The sequence below is a fragment of the Coregonus lavaretus genome, assembly GCF_964263955.1.
Source record: "Coregonus lavaretus genome assembly, chromosome: 26".
Taxonomy (NCBI): domain Eukaryota; kingdom Metazoa; phylum Chordata; class Actinopteri; order Salmoniformes; family Salmonidae; genus Coregonus; species Coregonus lavaretus.
The window spans coordinates 11,518,537-11,534,577 of NC_140013.1; the positions used below are offsets into that span (position 1 = coordinate 11,518,537).

General features: G+C 44.3%; 1 protein-coding gene across 1 annotated transcript in view; it reads left to right on the forward strand.

The window, feature by feature from the left end:
• Window positions 1-436: 436 nt before the first annotated feature.
• The window catches only part of LOC311101412 (large neutral amino acids transporter small subunit 4-like), a 31,586-nt gene continuing 15,981 nt past the window's right edge, over window positions 437-16,041 (forward strand). Inside the window, exons 1-5 of the mRNA XM_084142544.1 lie at window positions 437-1,344; window positions 3,309-3,525; window positions 10,915-11,155; window positions 11,516-11,571; window positions 11,672-11,748. Coding sequence (XP_083998670.1) covers window positions 3,366-3,525; window positions 10,915-11,155; window positions 11,516-11,571; window positions 11,672-11,748 — 534 coding nt within the window. The 5' untranslated portion in view covers window positions 437-1,344; window positions 3,309-3,365. The remainder of the gene's footprint in view (window positions 1,345-3,308; window positions 3,526-10,914; window positions 11,156-11,515; window positions 11,572-11,671; window positions 11,749-16,041) is intronic.

Consider the following 16,041-nt stretch of genomic DNA (forward strand, 5'->3'; position numbering starts at 1 on the left):
GGGGTGGCACACCGCCGCTTGTGTCCTTTCTTCATCCGTTGTTTGGTCTGCTGCCGTTATCGTAGTCAAGTGGCACCGGCACCTGAGTTTTTTTTTTTTTTTTTTTCACTGGCACCTGAGGTATTAGCGATATTTTCCTCGGCATGACCCGCCCTACTCTGCCTCTGATTGGCTCATCAGTCCTCATGCCTAAAGTTAACCAATCTAATCAGTGAAAGCAGCGAGTACCAGCCAATTAGAGGCAGAGGAGGGTGGGTCATGGCTTCACTATCCCCGAGGAAGAAAATAGGCAATCTGACTCACAGATATTACTGAATGATGCGCATCAGGGGGGATTTAGAAGTGGGTATACGCAATGCTGACTGAAAAATAAGTAGGTATACGCCGTATACCAGCGTATACCCTGGACTACACCTCTGCATGTATGGCCAGCAGAGAGCAATAGACATGCACACACATTACCTAGTGGAAGGCTAGGGTCATAGACTACTATGTGCAAATTAGATGATCATGTTCCCTCTCTAACAAAGTTGGTAGCCTACTAAATTGCACTACCTAAAATGAATATTGAAATGTATGAAGTTCAGGGTGAAAAAATGAAGTTGCGAGTATTAATTTATTCTACCATTAGATGTCACCCTCAAATCAACTTTTCTGCAGTGTTTTGTTGTCTGGTCCATGGGGCCATGCCATTATCCTTTGTTTCTCATTTCCATAGAAAACGAAAATATTTGAAGTTACCCACTCTTTGTTTTATTTAATGAGGGACAGTGCTACTATTACATCTAATTCTATATTTTCTCACCTGTGAAGGTAGAAACTCATATTCCCATTGTTATGCACTTTGGAAAAAGTTTGTCCAAAAAAGAAACTCAACCATAATCAAGTTTGCTGTTTTTGTTTTATCTTTAAATAGACTAGGCAATGTACAAACCTCGAAATGTAATTGAAAATAAAACAATGCGTGCACCGGTCCTTATTTAAGTTAATTGTATTTGCCATAACTCCCCCCAGTCTTTTGTGTCAAAACATTAGATGTCTGTTTTCACCAATTAATTATTTATTTAATAATGTAAGCGCTCTCTGATTGGTTTGCGCTCGTCTCTAGCTCAGGACCTGGCCAATGGAGACCCAGGCTTGTTTGTGCAGCTTTCGGTGTGAAAATAAAAGCAGGAATCTGCGTTGAAAATATACATGTTGATGCGAAGAAACAAAAGATTGAGTGTAGTCTACAGTCTATAGCTGTTATTTGTTGTTTTGAGAATAACAACTATAGAGTTTAAGACAAAGACAGAGTCCAGTCAGTGGAGAGGCAGGCGACCTTGTTCGTGGTTCCAGACACAGGTATGGTACGGCACTTTAGGGATGCTCTACTGTTATTCTAAGGGGAGGAATTTGTAAATTCTCTACTTTGCTTTTATTGAAAATTGATCACTGAACAAAAGATATGAGCTATGTTACACTGAGTGTGCAGAAAGGCAACATTGTTTCTATTCTGTCATATCTTCGTAGCCGACCCTGAAATTATGTAGACTGATTATCCGAGACAAAACATGCAACAATGTTTCAATGGAAACTTATCTTAAAATGACAGTGTGTATAACAAGGAAAGTATGAGTCAATTACGCTAGGAATTTGATGTTGTTACATGCGGTGTTTATTGTTGATTGCAGTGCTGTTAGTTTTCCCTATAGCAACTTTACTGTTACATGATGTGTAGTCAACATGATTTTAGAGGAGGTGATCATCCCAATTTGTTTTTGTTTATGGTGTTTTGCTTGAGTAGCCCATACACGGTTTCCAACGCTGTCGCTGGCATCTCGAAATGTTACAATTATTATAGGGAAATAACAGCATGCAGTTGACTTATAAAATGTATTTAAATGTCGACTTTTTCACAGTGTCATGATTTTATTTAGCTTCTCTACAGATTGAGTTTAAGAGTTTAGAATGGAATAATAGAATAGTAAAAAGGGAAATTTGCTTTGCAACGAAGTACAGCCATATTAGATAATACTGTCTTACTTGTGCGTCCATTTATACCTATTTTTAGTAATAACATTAACATTGCGGGGAAATGTGCTGCATGATAATAGTGAAACCATGAAATGTCGTTGCTGCCAAAACAGCACCAATAAAGAACATTGAGATTTGTGAAACTGCATGGAAGATGTAGGCTAATTGCAGCTTTGTTGCGAACGGTGAGACTATTCATATGCACGGCGTGCTGTGTTTTCGATACTGAACAGCTGATCTTCATGCGAAAGAGATGGGGTGGGGGTGCAGGAGGAGGAGGCGCATTGAGAGGGCTGATGATTTCAGTCCAGTTCAGACCAGTTTACAGAGCTGCTCATTTCCCGCACCATACTGTTATTGTTTAAGAACCTTACAAGGACAAGGCGAATCAAAATATAGGTTTAATACACATTGTCCATAGTACTGAGGACCTGACCTTCACACATCGATAAAATAACACATATATAGGCAAATATGTAGTGAAAATAAAGGTACAGTGAAATCACGAGAAAAATAATACCACCTCATTGACTAATATAAAATGCCATGCATGTCAAATAGTTAATTGGCCAGTGTGGGTTTGTGAATTAATAAAATGTTTGTTGTTCATAGCTGGTCATACAGTTATTTGTGAATGAATTTGAAAAAATATAAACAAGTTTTAGGCTACATTTCGTGATACATAGGCTTAGTAGAGTCAAATTATCCTCATCATTAGCCCATAGGCATGTATTGATGTCGGGTGAAGATGGCGATGTGAACAAAAATGAGATGTCATTGCTGAGAATCTCGCGCCGCACTGGTTCGAACCGGCTGGAACTTGGCCTCACGTGGAGTAATTCTTGGTGGTTTTATTAATATGCAGCCAATGGTAGAGGTCCAGAAAACGATCTGCCAATCAGAGTGAGCTAGGGCGGTGTTTTGGTACATTAGTAGGAGGGGTTTTGTGGTCCAGGCATGCTCCTGGAAGAGCTCAGCTGTTTTGTAATAGGGAACAATTATTATCCTACAAGGACAAAGACGAGGGAAACCCAGTGACTTAAAGGCTGATAGCTTCGTCTTCTACTGTACACATACCATAATTAGCATAATGTACGTTATTTGCAATGTAAATTCATGTTTTGCATCCTTGTGTAGGTATATCCCCGTTATGTATAGGCTACCTCTGATGTATCCCTCACCAACTCATATACAGTTTAGTATAGTATGAATGTCAAACAGCTACCAAATGTGTCTCTTCACACTCTTAACCCTGTCCCTGGCCCTTACCATGTATCAACATTATCTTCCAGGCCACCAGCCGTCCTTTGTTCTACGAGCACCTTTGTGCCCCTCTTCTACCTGTGAAGATGGCACCCTCCCTGGCCACAGCCTTCTCCAGGCGCTGGTGGATGGCTGTGACTGCGGTCATAGAGAACCTGCTGTTCTCTGCTGTGCTGCTGGGCTGGGGCTCCCTGCTCATCATGCTCAAGTCTGAAGGCTTCTACTCCTACCTCTGCAGAGAACCTGGTAAGGCTGTGTAGCATGATGCACTACAATACCCATAACACTCTGTGTTACATATCCTGTTTTGTCAATATAGGGGATTGAGAAATGAAGACAATTGGTTGGATTTATACAGTATAACACTATTCCAGGTGCTCAAAGATATTTTATGTTGTAGACCATTTTTATTACAATGAATAGGAAACCCCAAAAAGGGAATACCTTTATTACATGTGTTATACGTATGAGAATGATGGAAGGTTTTTGTTGCTTCAGTATATGCTTGGTTTATGTTGCTTTAAATGCTTGTTTCATTGTGACATTTAGCAACATTTGTTTTAATAGCATTTTTTTCTGTATCTAGTATTACTGTCTCACTCAGCAAGTGAGGCACGTGAATGGGTATCACTTGGGCTTTGAAGGTCTGACAAAGATTGAGTGTATTTTAAGCAATCCTACTTATTATGCTTATTTAATTCAGCAACAAAAGGTGTTTCTATTTCACTACTGTGAGACAAAGATGACTTTATGTGTCTGTGTAGCTTTAATTCAATCACTTTTGTTGGAATGGTCCAACACTTAAATAGTGCTCTTTAGAACAATACTGTAAGTTCTTTCAATGGGGGTTACAATAGAATGGTGTGATAGAATGTTCAGATTAACTGGATATTCTGTGGGCGAGGATGGGATGAAGGGGTGGGGGTTTCTAATCCAATCACATTGAGCAGAGGAATTGTATGAGTTTCCACTTACATTTTACATGATCAGTTCCTCCTGAGGGTCAATGCAAACGAAACCAGGGCCATATTCACATAGAGTCACAGAGTAGGAGTGCTGATATAGGATCAGGGGGGACCTGATCCTAGATCAGCACTTCTATTCTGAAACGCTTTGTGAATACAGGCCCAGAACAACTGCTGCAGATTATGACCTAATTGGGGTTTTTGTACAGTTTTATTGATGATGTTGCCATAAAGGAGAGTGAGTAGCCTTGAAAAAAAATGCACCTATACAGCTTGGCTAGTCTTGAAAGTGTGTGAGAGGGATTTATTAGATCATTGGCCAAGACAATTGCCTTGTTTCCAGCCCCGCCAAAGTTGAGCTTTGAGAAAGAATAACACATTAATAGCAGTCAGTCTGTTTAACAAGCCTCTAATGCAGCTATGATTCAGAGCTCTCACTCTCTCTCTCTCAGTGGGTATTTGATGATTCCATCTCTCTCTCTCTCTCTCTCTCTCTCTCTCTCTCTCTCTCTCTCTCTCTCTCTCTCTCTATCTCTCTCTCTCTCTCTTTTTCTCTATCTCTCTCTTTCGCTCCCACTCTGTTCCCATAGTCTATGAGTCATCTGTCCTCCTTTCATCTTTCAAACACATAGACACTTAGGGAGGCAGTGGGCAGTGGGCCGGAAGTGGGCATTAGAGAGACAGAGGGAGAGACAGAGGGAGAGAGAGAAATATGTGTCATCACTGAGACCTTGAGATGATAGGACAAATAAAGCACATCATCATTATGTAGGTCGTAACCTAATATCATTAGAACATGGCCTGTGATGGACTAGATCATATAATAATATTGATAGACCGTGGCCTGTGATCGACTCAAGAGTCCTCTGATCATCTGCCACAGTGCTTTCTATTTGCCAGGCAGCATTTAACATGTGAATAGGCCTTTTCATTTATGCAAATCAGGTCAGTCTTGACACTCTTTCATCCTTGCCTTCTCTTATGATTCAAAAGATGAATGCATTCAAAGGGCATCTGTCAAAATTGCTGCGAGTCCTTTATGTGTTTGGTGTCATGGTGACCTTGGTCCCCATATCGTTGTTTCTGTTTAAAGGATCTGAGATTGGACTGTGTGGCACTGTGGGCCACTTCTGTTTTGGTTCCTCACCTATCTGCTAATAGAAAGGTTTGTGGTTAGGTGGACATTGTGAAGTGTGAGGCTCGTATTCCTCCCACATGCAACACTGTTGACTCCCAGTCCCTTCACCTCTCTCTCTCCGGCAGCTCTTGTGTTTCGTCACATAAGCTAGACATTCCCCCATTACATTTATCTTGGTAGAGTCTGTTAGTTTAACACTGTAAGGTGTGTACTGTTGACTTAGTTCGGTTTACACTCAGTTTAGCTAAGGCATGTTTCACTGACAACATGGACAGAACATATTGTACAGGAAATATCATGCCTCTTGTTTTTATTTTTAGTATGAAGCATCCAGTGCCAGTACTATTAAAACTACCACCAAATACCCCATTAGGTTTTAAGTGTACCAATAAGCATACCAGTCAGTACAATAGAACAAGCACATGTTTCATAACTCTTTCCTCATCATGTATGGTGTCCCTGTCTTTGACCCCCTTCCCCCTCCCCCTCCTCTGCTTTAAGGTCAAGTTTATGGCAGGGGCACATAGTTGGAGTGTCAGTGTAGGCCGTATGAGCCCTGCAGCATCTCATGTCGCTAGCTACTAGCAGGAAACATGAGAGGCCCTAGGGCCAGTGTGGAATGAGTGGAAGTGTGGAATGAGTGTTATTTCAGGAGACACTTGAGAGAGAAAAGTGGATTCCCCATTCACCCCTCACCTCACCCACCCTGTGACCCCAACCACCTCCCTGACAGAACTCAGCCTTACCGGCTTCCTTAAACTAGCCTGGTCACAGATATGTTTGTGCTTTCTAGACAACTTTTGTTTGGCTTGACCATAGGAGTTGCCAAGGCAGCACAAACAGACCTTGAGCAAGGTACTTAACCCTAATTTGCCCCAGGGGTGCCGTACTACTATGGCTAACCCTGTAAAACAACACATTTCACTGCACAAATCTGGTGTATGTGACAATAAAACATAATATAAGTTCTATTTTTTTTTTAAATCTGGCACCAGGCTAGCTTCCTTCCAGCTCTTATCAGCCAACTATTTTAATCTGTGTTGTGTCAGTGTTATTAGCGCTCAGGAACAGTGGGATGTTTGCGGTGGAGGACAGGGAGGACATTATCTGGAGCTGATGTATCTTCTGTCTGCTCTCTGCTTTGAAATAGATAGTGCTTTAAGGGCTGATGATGATGGAAATACTGTCAGCTGGCTTTCTCTGGCTTCCTCTGATGATTCAATGCGAGGAAATGCAGACATTCTACGCCTATAGCAACCATTTTCTAGCGACAAAGCTAGTCCGCTGAATTCTGTCAGTCATTTACATTTATCACTGATAAGTGATCAGGTTAGACGCATTGAGATTGATACAGCATCTACAGTGGGGAAAACAAGTATTTGATACACTGCCGATTTTGCAGGTTTTCCTACTTACAAAGCATGTAGAGGACTGTCATTTTTATCATAGGTACACTTCAACTGTGAGAGACGGAATCTAAAACAAAAATCTAGAAAATCTCATTGTATGATTTTTAAGTAATTAATTTGCATTTTATTGCATGACATAAGTATTTGATACATCAGAAAAGCAGAACTTAATATTTGGTACAGAAACCTTTGTTTGCAATTACAGAGATCATACGTTTCCTGTAGGTCTTGACCAGGTTTGCACACACTGCAGCAGGGATTTTGGCCCACTCCTCCATACAGACCTTCTCCAGATCCTTCAGGTTTCGGGGCTGTCGCTGGGCAATACGGACTTTCAGCTCCCTCCAAAGATTTTCTATTGGGTTCAGGTCTGGAGACTGGCTAGGCCACTCCAGGACCTTGAGATGCTTCTTACGGAGCCACTCCTTAGTTGCCCTGGCTGTGTGTTTCGGGTCATTGTCATGCTGGAAGACCCAGCCACGACCCATCTTCAATGCTCTTACTGAGGGAAGGAGGTTGTTGGCCAAGATCTCGCGATACATGGCCCCATCCATCCTCCCCTCAATACGGTGCAGTCATCCTGTCCCCTTTGCAGAAAAGCATCCCCAAAGAATGATGTTTCCACCTCCATGCTTCACAGTTGGGATGGTGTTCTTGGGGTTGTACTCATCCTTCTTCTTCCTCCAAACACGGCGAGTGGAGTTTAGACCAAACAGCTTTATTTTTGTCTCATCAGACCACATGACCATCTCCCATTCCTCCTCTGGATCATCCAGATGGTCATTGGCAAACTTCAGACGGGCCTGGACATGCGCTGGCTTGAGCAGGGGGACCTTGCGTGCGCTGCAGGATTTTAATCCATGACGGCGTAGTGTGTTACTAATGGTTGTCTTTGAGACTGTGGTCCCAGCTCTCTTCAGGTCATTGACCAGGTCCTGCCGTGTAGTTCTGGGCTGATCCCTCACCTTCCTCATGATCATTGATGCCCCACGAGGTGAGATCTTGCATGGAGCCCCAGACCGAGGGTGATTGACCGTCATCTTGAACTTCTTCCATTTTCTAATAATTGCGCCAACAGTTGTTGCCTTCTCACCAAGCTGCTTGCCTATTGTCCTGTAGCCCATCCCAGCCTTGTGCATGTCTACAATTTTATCCCTGATGTCCTTACACAGCTCTCTGGTCTTGGCCATTGTGGAGAGGTTGGAGTCTGTTTGATTGAGTGTGTGGACAGGTGTCTTTTATACAGGTAACGAGTTCAAACAGGTGCAGTTAATACAGTGGAGAACAGGAGGGCTTCTTAAAGAAAAACGAACAGGTCTGTGAGAGCCGGAATTCTTACTGGTTGGTAGGTGATCAAATACTTATGTCATGCAATAAAATGCAAATTAATTACTTAAAAATCATACAATGTGATTTTCTGGATTTTTGTTTTAGATTCCGTCTCTCACAGTTGAAGTGTACCTATGATAAAAATTACAGACCTCTACATGCTTTGTAAGTAGGAAAACCTGCTAAATCGGCAGTGTATCAAATACTTGTTCTCCCCACTGTATGGGCAGATAGAATGATTGATTAGTTGAAGATTGATTAGTTGATTATTACACAAAGCAATGTTTTTTTTGACATGAGTAAGAAACACGTCCATTTCCCATTGATGGATGATCAGGTTAAAGATGACAAATATCACATGATGTTCTTATTATGTTGGTCATGTAATAATCTTGTTAGCGCATGGCCTTAGTCTGAATGTTCTTATTCAGACTCTAAATTACAAGGAAGAAAGCTGCAGGCACATACCTGGAAAGCAGGGCCCTAGCTAGATAAATGCGGAAAAACGCTTAGGAAATCTGATTTTATTTGAATATTATAGGTTAGGTGAACTCGGTAACCTCCCGAGTGACGCAGTGGTCTAAGGCACTGCATCGCAGTGCTAGCTGTGCCACTAGAGATCCTGGTTCGAATCCAGGCTCTGTCGTAGCCGGCTGCGACCGGGAGACCCATGGGGCGGCGCACAATTGGCCTAGCGTCGTCCAGGGTAGGGGAGGGAATGGCCGGCAGGGATGTAGCTCAGTTGGTAGAGCATGGTGTTTGCAACGCCAGGGTTGTGGGTTTGATTCCCACGGGGGGCCAGTATAAAATATAATGTATGCACTCACTAACTGTAAGTCGCTCTGGATAAGAGCGTCTGCTAAATGACTAAAATGTAAATGTAAAATGTAGTATCATAGCAATAACATCACAATAATTTTTGTTTCATATGATTTCAATGTAACTGGATGTTCTGCGAATCACGCTGTAAACCCTCAGAACAGAGAAGTGAACAGTGTTTTGTTTGAAGACGTTGTAAGGTGAGTGTTTGTGCTCTGCAAGGCTCAAGGCGATTGCCTTATTGACTCAGCAGCAGCACAGGCTCACATTGTCTGGATTACTCGGCAGTAAGAGCCCCCCAGCCAGGCTGGCCCAGCTGCCGTTGGCCTTCTGCTAACCTATGTGTTAACGACCATTTACCATGACCTTTAACCTACATATTATGTAATACAGCCATGTCTACTCACAGCCTCACTCTCAAGAAAACAACAACCTGCTTTTCAAGACTGCTTGAAAAACACTTTGTGTTACCAAAGGTTTTTGGAGAGGTTGTTCAAAGTCACATCACCTGAGAACAACACTGACAAAATAACATTTAGTCTTTCAGCCTATCCTCCCCCAGGCCCTTACTCAATGCCTTACTAGCTCCAAAAGCCACTAAACTTTTTTTATGAGACTTGTCACTGTCAAGGCTGTCATCATACTCTTTTGTTTTTTCTATTTTGTCTGAGTTAAACTTATGGAGACTGGGGTGTTGGCTACAGATATTTTTCTCTCCTCAATGACAACAGTAACCCGCCTCATAACCAAGGCACTGGTCTCCAGTCTTTATAACAAACAGTGCTATAAAGTATGATAGACGGAAATAAACAACTGATGATATGAGCGCTCTGTCTCTATCCTCTTGGGGATTCACTAGGGCAGTGGTTCCCAACTCCGGTCCTCGAGTACCCCCTACAATACACATTTTTATTGTAGCACTGGGCAAGCACACCTGTTTCAACTTGTCAACTAATCATCAGGCACTCAATGAGTTGAATTATGTTATGTTTGTCCAGGGCTACAACAAAAATGTGTGTGGTTGGGGTTACTCTGGGATTGGAGTTGGGAACCACTGCACTAGGGTTGGGTTGCCATGGAGCTGCCTTGCTTTGGGGTTTCAGAGTAGACCCAGTTCCCTCCAGCAATTTTTGCAGCTTGTTGATCCCAGCAATTTGGTTACAGTATCTTTTTTGGCCTTCCGAGTGGCGCAGTGGTCTAGAGATCCTGGTTCGAATCCAGGCTCTGTCGTAGCCGGCCGCGACCGGGAGACCCATGGGGCGGCGCACAATTGGCCCAGCGTCGTCCAGGGTAGGGGAGGGAATGGCCGGCAGGGATGTAGCTCAGTTGGTAGAGCATGGCGTTTGCAACGCCAGGGTTGTGGGTTTGATTCCCACGGGGGGCCAGTATGAAATAAATAAATAATGTGTGCACTCACTAACTGTAAGTCGCTCTGGATAAGAGTGTCTGCTAAATGACTAAAATGTAAATGTAAAATGTTTCACTGAGGTTTTTCTGTTTACCTGGCCTGTCCATGGCTCACACTGTCTCAGGAAAGAGACACACGAGACACAAATGAAACACAAATATAGACGTGCTGTTGAGATGGATGACTTTTCAAGATGTTTCCTCTGAAATCAATGGCCTCCAGTGAGGGAGGATGTTTCTTAGAACGCTTGTGCAAGATATGTTGCAATCCAACCCCAAACAAACCTATATCCCAACAGGCACATTCTATCTAATCAAACTAGAATGTAAAGTTTCGGAATAAACTTTAGTATGATTGTTTCGTCTGTGGGTCTTCTGATCAAATTAGCATGACTGTCTTTTCCAATCCCGTCTTGATAGTCTGATCATGCTTAATTTCTCTACCAAAACATCAGGAATCCCTTTTTAATGTATGTTTTGATATCTTCTATGTATGATGCAAAATATATTTCATCTGGGACCATAAAGTTGAATTTGAAGGTTCAATAAAGTTATCTTGTACCTCCAGGTAACAGCACCAGTCAAAACCAGTCTGAGCCAGTCCTGGTTGGGGATAAGGAGGGGATCACCCAGAGCCCCATGGTGGAGGAGGAGTACCTCCAGATGAACGGCTGGCCCATCTGTAAGGACCAGGATGAGATGCTGAACTTGGCCTTCACTGTGGGCTCTTTCCTCCTCAGTGCCATCACCCTGCCCCTAGGCATTGTCATGGACAAGTATGGCCCCCGCAAGCTCCGGCTGCTCGGCAGGTAAGAGAACAGAGACAAGGTAGTATGTACAGTTGCGGCCACTATAATTTAAGTTAAAGTGTTGGGGTGACAGTCTCTGTACCCGGCAGGGGCTATATCCCAAATTCACTACATTGGTGTCAGAAGTGGGATGGCGCCCGGTATTGGCAGAATAATTGCCGCAATGAACATGCAAACAAGGCGCTCTAAAGTTTTATTGAGATTGTCACAAAAACCTATACCTCGGTACAGGGTTTAGTACTTTTTAGTGCCTGCAACTTCCTGCTGCATATGTTTTTATGTTCTGTTTCTGACTTGGCTTTGGTGTGTCTTTGTATGAAAAATCCTTCCTCATATTCAACCTGTTCTCTGTTATTTCAGTACCTGCTTTGCCTTCTCCTGTATCCTGATTGCTTATGGATCGAGCGACCCCAAAAGTATGTATATTTCTTTATTCTTTCTTTATTTACTCATGTTCTATTCTAGTATATATGTCAGTTCCATCCCGTCTCCTTAACACGTGTTTTCCCTGTGCAGATCTGTCCGTCCTCATATTCTTTGCTCTGGCACTCAACGGGTTCGGAGGCATGTGCATGACCTTTACTTCCCTCACGGTAAGTGGTGTTTTCTCCTGTACTGCAGGGAGAGGGTGGGGAGGGGAGAGAGGGGAGTGAGCAATGATGCATGTCTATGGCGGGAGTAGGGAGAGAGGGAAAGGAACAGAGAGAGGTGGGGATGGGGACAGTGGTGAGGAGGGGGGAGAGCACTAAGGTGCATGGTGGAGTAGGGAGACAGGGGAGCAGAACGAGGAGTGGGGAGAGGAGAGGGGAGAGAGAGGGGTGGGCGGGTGGGACATGTCGTAAACCCTCCCATGGTGATGTCATCAGCATGGAGAAAGTGCTGCATCACAGGGAGGCCACGTGCAGAGGGAAAAGGAGAGGGATGGACAGATCGAGTAAAAAAAAAAGAGACAGACCCTGCGTTAGAAATCAATTATTCAACCGTGCTCTGGTCCAACTGAGAGCCAAAAGAAGACACCTCCTCATTACTTATTCATGATCCTGACGGGGACGCAGCCCTTTGATTGGGTGGCCCAGACTGCCAAGGTATACTGGAAGCTAGACTAAATGTTCTGATTCATCTTGCCTTAGGTATGGCCGGGTTTCACTGACACAATGGTGTTTACAGATAACGTGATATCATTGTTTCATTGTTTATCTGCATAGATACAGTTGGGAGGACTTTGTTGTCACCCCCCCCCCCCCCCCCAAAAAAAATAAATACAGACAAAGACACTCACGCAAGAACTGTGAGAGAAAAGAGACGCACTGTATGCTGAGCTGACAAACAGGAAGTAGGAAGTCAGTCACACTTAGCGCTGCTGGGGTTCGCTCAACCCCTCCCTGACAGTTTCCTGTCCCCTGGCCTCCCCACCACCCCCCACTGCAGGGGCTCAGAGGGGCTCTGTCTGGCTGGCTGACTGGCACACTCACACACTACCACGACACCCAGAAGCTGCCCAGCCGGTTTCTTCTGCCTCCCACTCCCACTGCCATACTGTACGTGTTGTTTTAATTGTCTCTGGTTTCATTCATTCCCCACGCCAGTATGTCTCAGCCTGTCCTGCTATGGCCGTTTAGTTCCCTCACTTGTGTGTGTGCGTGTGTGCGTGTGTGCGTGTGTGTGTGTGTGTGTGTGTGTGTGTGTGTGTGTGTGTGTGCGTGCCAAGGAACTGGCCTTTGGTGTTGTTTCAGCTGTTCTGTTGCAGTAACCTCACTGCGGTAATTCCTTGCTCTGACTAACAGTGTGTTTTACACTGCTGGTCTGGGTTCATGTTGTTTTTGTACAGCAGGACCTTTTTCTTCGAAATTTTCTTCTTCTCCATTCTCCTCCAGGGTGTGGAGGAGAGTGGATTTGAAAAAATTCAAATGTACCCTTTTTTCCACAAAAGCCGAAATGGATACATTGTATCTCATTCAATCAGTCTGAACTCCTTGAGTTTGTCCCCCACAGACAGTTGATATGATTATGTTAAGGTTTATTCTGGATTTCAAAGTCATCTGGATTGTAGGTTTACACAAAAGGAAAGGTTTGCAACATGATACCCCTACTCCATCACCTTTTCTTTGTTTCTGTATGTTCTCTTCTTCCTGGTTCTTCTAATTTGCTGAAAGGGTGTGGTTTGGCAGCTTGCCCCTCCCTCCCTCCCCTCTCACTCCTTCCCTCTCTCTATGATTGCACACTCAGCACTCTGTGTCCCAGGCAGTACAGGAGCAGTAAACAAGTGGAGGAGTACCCAAGGCGGTATAAGACAGCTCTTCTACACACCTCTGTTTTCTATCAGTAAACTGCCTAGTCTGTCTCTGTCTGGCCGCAGCCCTTCTCCAGTAACCAGCAGCAGGCTGTCTGTCTCTGTCTCTGTCTGGCCGCAGCCCTTCTCCAGTTACCAGCAGCAGGCTGTCTGTCTCTGTCTCTGTCTGGCCGCAGCCCTTCTCCAGTTACCAGCAGCAGGCTGTCTGTCTCTGTCTGGCCGCAGCCCTTCTCCAGTAACCAGCAGCAGGCTGTCTGTCTCTGTCTCTGTCTGGCCGCAGCCCTTCTCCAGTTACCAGCAGCAGGCTGTCTGTCTCTGTCTGGCCGCAGCCCTTCTCCAGTTACCAGCAGCAGGCTGTCTGTCTCTGTCTGGCCGCAGCCCTTCTCCAGTTACCAGCAGCAGGCTGTCTGTCTCTGTCTGGCCGCAGCCCTTCTCCAGTTAGTAGCAGCAGGCTGTCTGTCCTTCCTCTGTCTTCTCCTTCCTTCCTTCCCTCCCTCCCTCTTCTCTTTAATAGCTTTGACCTCAATCTCTCCCTCAGTCAGCCATAGTATTAGTAATCACCACTGCAGATATCTCTCCTAACCTTCCTCTATCCATCTCTCTCTCAACCAGACCCCCCCCCCCCACACACACACACACACTCCCCAGCCCCTCTCTCCGCACTCCTCCCACGCATACACGCACATACATACACACACAGAGCTCAGCTCCACCTCTTGTACATTGCGGCACTTGTTAAGATTATTCTATTATCTCTGAGTCATGTTTAGCTGTTTTGCATTAAATCTAATCCTTTCTATTTTAGGACTTCTTCATTGGTCCCAATCACCTCTGTGGGATCTGTGTCACTAGGTCATTGGGGGGAATGAAGTGGACCAGGCTAGACTAATGATAGCTCCTCTCTACTCAGACAGGGTCACCACCACGAACACCGACCCCCCTGCCTGTAAAATGTCCTGCCATCAGATGTTGACTTGCTAACTGGTGCTTGACGATACACTATTAGACTGTGGAGGCACTGATCTCAGGGTCATGTTGATTTCCTTATTAAAATACATGGATGGATTGTGGAGGCAGACAACTGCTGCACATGCTGTTGTTGTTTTTGTTTTCACCATGCACTCAGCTTTAGGTTTCATGTCCAGTAGTGGTGGATAGGGATTCACAGCCAGGCCAGCATTGCAAAACAAAGTGTTGATGACGGAGAGAGAACGAGAGATAGCGAGAGAGACAGAAAGAGGGAGCAAGAGAGTGGTAGAGTGATGGCACAGAGATGGAGATATTCAGGCTGGTGTTGTCTGCGTGTGGTCGTCAGGGACACACCATGTTGACTCATTTTATGATGGAGTTCTGTCCTGTCAGGATTGGACCGGTTTGTACTGGTTCCCTTTGGCTGCTGAGAACCAGCCCAGTAAGCACTAAAGCTTTTACGCAACAGCAGCCGCTCTTCTCTCTTTCACTTCTCTGTTTCCCCCCTTCTGTCAATTTCCTCCTTGTCTGTTCTCTCTGGCCTTTGTGCCTTAGAGGCTTTTAGTTATTCCACTCTTCCACTCTCCTCTTTTCTCTCTCACTTGTTTCTCCCTCTGTCTCCGTCTGCTGCACTAAAGATAATGATCATTGCTGCCGTCACACAAAATAATCAGATGAACCCAGACGCAATGGGTTGTTTTCTGGCTAGGGTTTGTTTTTCAAGTAGAACTGCAGTGCACACATTTGAGACACTCATGCACCTCTCCATGTTAGCAACATTTTGATATGGAAAGTGTAGAATGTGTAGTATTTACTTGAATAAGAACAGGATAAGACTGCTTCCCTTATTGGCTTTAGAGGAATACTGCTTACCACAGGCATTCTTTACTGTCTGCAAACATCACTCAGCATTTCAGATAGGGATTTTCTCAATTTTCTCAAGTGATAACGAATAGCACATAGCCTAGTTTCACCACTGTGAGTGTATGAAAGTGTATTGCAAACATTTTGTTATCTGCTCAGAGCACAAACACCGCACTGGCTGCAGTGTATAGATCCGGAGTAATCAGCCTGTATTGGTTAAAGACTCTGGGATTGCCCATCATGTTGTTGCTCCCCCACAACAACATAGCAACCTTGTTTAGCTTTGAGTACGTCCTATAGAGTTAGATGCTACTCATAGTCCAACACTCTACAAACAGACTTTATCTCTTATCTCAATGACTGTTCAGATCCCAAAATGGAGCCAAATAGAGATTGGTAGGTGAATGCAGACAGTCCACCATTTGTATTGACCCTGCCTTTTCTTCCTGGCTCTAGAAGAGCTAACAGAGACGGGTCTGTGCCCCAAATGGCACCCTATACTGTGCCCTACTTTTGACCAGGGCCCATAGGGACTTGGACAAAAGTAGTACACTATGTATAGAATAGGGTACAATTTGGGATGCAGACAGAGACAGTATTCATGAAACAGGAACAGGTAATGTCTCAGGTGAACTGAGATTGGCCTAGAGAGAAAATAGTTGGCCAATCATTAACCAGCCCTGGGTTGTTGTTTCTGCCTCTAGACACTGTATTTAGTCATGCCTGATGGAGCAGAATTCAGGAAGTGCTCTGAAATTGGAAC